Source organism: Rhinichthys klamathensis, unplaced genomic scaffold (genome assembly GCF_029890125.1).
Source record: "Rhinichthys klamathensis goyatoka isolate OS25496 unplaced genomic scaffold, OSU_Roscu_1.1 h1tg000752l_1, whole genome shotgun sequence".
Lineage (NCBI taxonomy): Eukaryota > Metazoa > Chordata > Actinopteri > Cypriniformes > Leuciscidae > Rhinichthys > Rhinichthys klamathensis.
The window spans coordinates 216803-223477 of NW_026607159.1; the positions used below are offsets into that span (position 1 = coordinate 216803).

The window sequence follows — 6675 nt, forward strand, 5'->3', positions numbered from 1 at the left end:
CTGTAATGATCTGGCCTGCGAATGAAAGCAGGATCTTCAGGTCAGAGATGAACGTTTGTTTCTCCAGCATGACGACGGAAGCAGGGAGGGTTAGTTTCCTCCTCAGTGTGAGTCAGCGGATCCGGCGACAGGTTTGATTTATTCTCCTGTTGTTCTGGCTGAAGGAAACACTGAGAGATATCAACGCAAGCTGAACGGATTTAAGCACGAATTCATAAGCAAAGTTCAATTCTTCTCGTCAGAAAGACAGGCATCAGCAAGAATTTTCAAGAGTTTATTCAAGTTTTGAGTGATTTTTACAGTGCAAAATTTACATTTATTCATTTAGCAGATGCTTTTATCATCCCTTTTAAAATGCAGAGTCCTGAGAGTATATCAGTAAATCAGAGGAGAGGAGATCATCTGGTCAGTTTCTTCACCAGCTCCAGCTCCTCCACTGGTTTCCACTGCTGGTTAATCGACATCAGCTGAAAGAAAACAGAGAATCTGTTAAAGCGTCTCTTGTGTTGATCACTCCTCAACCGCTTCATCTTCCACAGCGTCTCTTTCCTCATCTGGTATTATTGCTGTTGCTGTGACGTACACTGCATTCACTGGGAATCGAACCGCACTTTGAGCTCCTGCTATTATATTAAAGAACAAACATGGGCATAACCCGTCGGTGCGGAACGATTAGGCGTTTACCTTCTGTGGTTTGGACGGATCTAGTGTCTCCCATGGCTCTGGGTTTCTTGACCTGTTTAAACTATAAAAGTCAAGTAATGTTATCACTGTACACAACATTATATGTCATATTATATCACTCATAATCATCATACATTAAAAACTTTCATTTTGCAAGAAACCAACAGAACTTCTCCACAGTAACAATAAAGCATACAGGAAGCACTTTATATATAGACTCATAATGATGTTTATTATTAACCGTATTCATTAATTTAATAAATCTATAATAAAGATGAAGTTTCTCACATGACATCCGGTTTGGTCAGTAAGAAGTAAACGGAGGCTGTCACTCCTCCGAGTGCGGCACAACCAACAAACCCAATCAAAGGAATTAACTAGAACAAGTCCAGAAAAGAATAAGTGAAACAGTTGGAGTGATAAAATATTCCAGATGATGATGATGATAATTCTTACTCACCTCCTTCCTTTTCTTGAGCATTTTAATAAACCCCCCAGACATCTTTCACCTGCTACAAAGAGGCTTCCTAAAGAAAACAATATCCAAAATTATTATTTTCTATTCAGTGTTTCAATGAGAGTTTGAGAGTCACAGATGAACAAACATCAATGATGATGAAGATGTTGAGAGTGAACCGACCTTCTGAAGTTGTGTTGTAAATGCAGCTTCGTTCTGACTGTGAGAGATGTGTTTGATGGCACGTACACACACACACACACACACACATCCTCTTAGGCACTTCACCTTCATACTGAAACTGATGAGCGCCCTCTGCTGGAGACAATGACAATCTTCCTCACACTATCACAAATATGAGATAAAAGGATGTCTGAGGAACTCTGAAGTCTTCTCCACTTACACTCCACAGCACATTTAAGGTGTCAATGAACTGTTGCTCGCCTCCTTATAAATGACCAGGATGGACCCTTAGTAAAAGCATGGGCAAAGGAGTAAAGAAGAGATAACCTTTGTTGTTGAGGATTCATTTTTTTTTTTTTAAAGTAACTAGTATAAACATGTATATAAATGAAAAGGGCATCTCAGAAAAAGCACTCCAGTGGTTCAGGTCTGACCTCTCAGCAGGTCCTTCAGGGTGTCGTGGAGGGGAGATGTGTCTAAGACCATCATCTAGCTACTGGAGTGCCTCAGGGCTCAGTGCTGGGACCGCTTCTCTTCTCCATCTACATGTCATCACTAGTGTCTGTCATTCAGAAACATGGTTTATCCCATCACTGTTATCATCTAGCTACTGGAGTGCCTCAGGGCTCAGTGCTGGGACCGCTTCTCTTCTCCATCTACATGTCATCACTAGGATCTGTCATTCAGAAACATGGTTTATCCCATCACTGTTATCATCTAGCTACTGGAGTGCCTCAGGGCTCAGTGCTGGGACCGCTTCTCTTCTCCATCTACATGTCATCACTAGTGTCTGTCATTCAGAAACATGGTTTATCCCATCACTGTTATCATCTAGATACTGGAGTGCCTCAGGGCTCAGTGCTGGGACCGCTTCTCTTCTACATCTACATGTCATCACTAGTGTCTGTCATTCAGAAACATGGTTTATCCCATCACTGTTATCATCTAGATACTGGAGTGCCTCAGGGCTCAGTGCTGGGACCGCTTCTCTTCTCCATCTACATGTCATCACTAGTGTCTGTCATTCAGAAACATGGTTTATCCCATCACTGTTATCATCTAGATACTGGAGTGCCTCAGGGCTCAGTGCTGGGACCGCTTCTCTTCTCCATCTACATGTCATCACTAGTGTCTGTCATTCAGAAACATGGTTTATCCCATCACTGTTATCATCTAGATACTGGAGTGCCTCAGGGCTCAGTGCTGGGACCGCTTCTCTTCTCCATCTACATGTCATCACTAGGATCTGTCACTCAGAAACATGGTTTATCCCATCACTGTTATCATCTAGCTACTGGAGTGCCTCAGGGCTCAGTGCTGGGACCGCTTCTCTTCTCCATCTACATGTCATCACTAGTGTCTGTCATTCAGAAACATGGTTTATCCCATCACTGTTATCATCTAGCTACTGGAGTGCCTCAGGGCTCAGTGCTGAGACCGCTTCTCTTCTCCATCTACATGTCATCACTAGTGTCTGTCATTCAGAAACATGGTTTATCCCATCACTGTTATCATCTAGATACTGGAGTGCCTCAGGGCTCAGTGCTGGGACCACTTCTCTTCTCCATCTACATGTCATCACTAGGATCTGTCATTCAGAAACATGGTTTATCCCATCACTGTTATCATCTAGATCAGTGGTTTTCAAACTTTTTCAAGAGGGGCCCTTTTTTTTTTCTTTTTTTTTTTACGCGACCCATAGGCTTGTGCGTATAATTTTTTTTCTTTAACCTTTCTTTAAGCACTTTTTTTAACCACTTTACTTTTGATGATGCACGTGCACTTGCTGATCCTTGACGCGATTGCAACGCAAAGTCGATTCTGAAATAATTTGATCAAGCTATAGGCCTACATACAGGACTTTTAACCAATAAATAGCTTATCATTTGCTGAATGCTTAAAAAGTACAAATACACAAAACATATTCCACAACAAACTCTTTAAATGTAATATTAATTATATACAGAACAGAACAAGAATAAAAAAATAATAACTAAACAAGCCAAAACGAAATAATTTAAAGGGAAAGTAAAAGGGGCATTATGCTCACGTAGCCTAACTCTCTCATTAGAATCAAAATATTTTAACATTCGCGATGTATTAGATGGTAAACTATTCTTTATTATAGGCGTTGTAGCAACTTCACTCACGCTGCAATATCGACAGGAAAAAAAATCATCCTTTTCACATGCGCAAAAATGTGCTTGGAAACATCACGGTTGAGCGGTGCTTACGCTGAATGGTACGAATTGACTATTTAAACAGAGCAGTGTGATTTTTATATTAGGTTGACTATTTTATTGTCATATTTTTATTTCGGCTATAATGAACAGGCTGCGATGTCAAGCCTGGAATGGTGTATTTGTGTGTGTGTGTGTGTGTGTGTGTGTGTGAGGCGCGGCACTGGAAACAAAAAATATACTCCGTCGTTCATACAGGACATCATTCAAACTGCAAAGTGTTTATTTATACTTGTGTACACTCGACACAACATTGTTAAAACACAACATTGTGGTTTTGTCAAACTGTAAACTCTTGTCAAACTTAACTGTCACCCAACCAAAATCACACACAATTTAAAAGCAAACTTATTTATAATTCAAATGAGAATAGGGCTGTCAACGAATATTCCAAATTCGAATAGGCCTATATTCGAATAGTTTTAAAAAACAGAATTTCGAATGTGAAAATTAATATTTGAATGTGGAAAAACACGCCCGCGGTATCAGAGGCGCGGCTGTCTGCTTTGCGAGTGGGCGCTGCCTGAGGGATCAGGGACAGGTCACAAGAGTCGCACTGGCACAGCTGAAAGTTTTTTATTTCTTATTCTTATTTATTGCATGAATAAGGTAGGTTAGATACAGCAGTTCCATGCATCGCAGGCTTCACTGGTTTGATTATTTACCGTTTCATGTCAAGGAAAAGTTCCATGTTTACCACAGCACAGCTCGCTCGGGGCGTTCAATGTCGGTTCTTTAAAACTTCAATTAATGTTAATAATATTTGTTTCAATCACTGAATGAAGCCTGCTATATTTGGGACAATGGTCACGACCTTAAATTGCTTGCACAAAACTCTTGATCAGCACTCAACATTTGTTTATCGTTGCTGTTGTTCATTTAAACCGTCATGCGCAGAGAGCGTGAGGTGAGGGAGAGAGAGAGAGAAAGAGTGCCTAGTGAGAGTGAGGTCTGCGGTCTTGGCCATTAGTTGATTTAGGCTACTTGTTTTTGTGTAGTAATACGTTGTCAAATATGTTTAAACTTAAATAAACTACCTAAACAAGTAGTTATGTCTCTTTGTATTAATTTGACCTTATTGACGTAATGCGCGTCATTGACAAAATGCACAACCAGATGTTCGAATAGTTCGAATATAGCATATGTGTTTTTTTAGAGGGATTTTTTAGAACGTAATTTTTGAGTAGCCTAATTTTGACAGCCCTAGGAAGGAACGACGAGTGTTAGTGTGTTGTTGCCGATGGAGCGAACGTGTGTGTGTTGCGGGTGGAGCGAACGAGTGCGTGTTTTGTGTATATTAATGAGAAGGGCCTGCTTATTCTGCATAATCTGGTCCCAAGCCGGTTCGCAGGACGAGAGGGCAACACGCATGTCAGGAGAAGCATTCAGTTTGTTTCGTTGTTTCAAAGCTATTATTATTAATATTTTTTTTTTAAATCACTGGCGACCCATTTTTTAATTCTCGCGACCCACCCGAGGGTCGCGACCCAGGGTTTGAAAACCACTGATCCTAGATACTGGAGTGCCTCAGGGCTCAGTGCTGGGACCGCTTCTCTTCTCCATCTACATGTCATCACTAGGATCTGTCATTCAGAAACATGGTTTCTCCCATCACTGTTATCATCTAGCTACTGGAGTGCCTCAGGGCTCAGTGCTGGGACCGCTTCTCTTCTCCATCTACATGTCATCACTAGGATCTGTCATTCAGAAACATGGTTTCTCCCATCACTGTTATCATCTAGCTACTGGAGTGCCTCAGGGCTCAGTGCTGGGACCGCTTCTCTTCTCCATCTACATGTCATCACTAGTGTCTGTCATTCAGAAACATGGTTTCTCCCATCACTGTTATCATCTAGCTACTGGAGTGCCTCAGGGCTCAGTGCTGGGACCGCTTCTCTTCTCCATCTACATGTCATCACTAGGATCTGTCATTCAGAAACATGGTTTATCCCATCACTGTTATCATCTAGCTACTGGAGTGCCTCAGGGCTCAGTGCTGGGGCCGCTTCTCTTCTCCATCTACATGTCATCACTAGTGTCTGTCATTCAGAAACATGGTTTATCCCATCACTGTTATCATCTAGATACTGGAGTGCCTCAGGGCTCAGTGCTGGGACCGCTTCTCTTCTCCATCTACATGTCATCACTAGTGTCTGTCATTCAGAAACATGGTTTATCCCATCACTGTTATCATCTAGCTACTGGAGTGCCTCAGGGCTCAGTGCTGGGACCGCTTCACAGAACACATGGCTAGAACAGCCGGTCCTGCAGACAACACCAAGAGGATCAGGTCCTTCCTATTAGAGCTACACAACTCCTTCTCCAAGCTCTTGTTCTCTCCAGACTGGACTATTGTAATGCTCTCTCCTTCCAGCATCTGTCAAACCTCTGCAACTGATCCAGAATATGCTGTGAGTAGTGTGCTATCAGGTTGAGTTGTGTGCTTTGAGTAGTGTGCTGTGAGTAGTGTGCTGTGAGTAGTGTGCTGTGAGTAGTGTGCTGTGAGGTTGAGTAGTGTGCTGTGAGGTTGAGTAGTGTGCTGAGTAGTGTGCTGTCAGGTTGAGTAGTGTGCTGTCAGGTTGAGTAGTGTGCTGTGAGTAGTGTGCTGTCAGGTTGAGTAGTGTGCTGTGAGTAGTGTGCTGTGAGGTTGAGTAGTGTGAGTAGTGTGCTGTGAGTAGTGTGCTGTCAGGTTGAGTAGTGTGCTGTCAGGTTGAGTAGTGTGCTGTGAGGTTGAGTAGTGTGAGTAGTGTGCTGTCAGGTTGAGTAGTGTGCTGTGAGTAGTGTGCTGTGAGGTTGAGTAGTGTGAGTAGTGTGCTGTGAGTAGTGTGCTATGAGTAGTGTGCTGTCAGGTTGAGTAGTGTGCTGTGAGTAGTGTGCTGTCAGGTTGAGTAGTGTGCTGTGAGTAGTGTGCTGTGAGGTTGAGTAGTGTGAGTAGTGTGCTGTGAGTAGTGTGCTATGAGTAGTGTGCTGTCAGGTTGAGTAGTGTGCTATGAGTAGTGTGCTGTCAGGTTGAGTAGTGTGCTGTGAGTAGTGTGCTGTGAGGTTGAGTAGTGTGAGTAGTGTGCTGTGAGTAGTGTGCTGTCAGGTTGAGTAGTGTGCTGTGAGGTTGAG

The 6675-nt window shown here is 42.6% G+C and overlaps 1 protein-coding gene across 2 annotated transcripts; it reads right to left on the reverse strand.

Annotated features, from left to right (window-relative positions):
* Positions 1-363: 363 nt before the first annotated feature.
* On the reverse strand, positions 364-1364 carry cunh15orf48 (chromosome unknown C15orf48 homolog). Of its 2 annotated transcripts, none has more exons than XM_056242794.1 (5): positions 1325-1364; positions 1145-1196; positions 973-1061; positions 685-745; positions 364-467 (listed from the first exon to the last, which is right to left on the reverse strand). In XM_056242794.1, exons 2-5 carry the CDS (start codon positions 1184-1186, stop codon positions 399-401), a joined length of 261 nt encoding a protein of 86 aa, XP_056098769.1. In that variant the 5' UTR covers positions 1187-1196; positions 1325-1364; the 3' UTR covers positions 364-398. The 2 variants fall into 2 exon arrangements, with proteins under 2 accessions (XP_056098769.1, XP_056098768.1); XM_056242793.1 differs by having other exon boundaries at positions 1145-1211; positions 1325-1358.
* Between the last annotated feature and the right edge of the window lie 5311 nt (positions 1365-6675).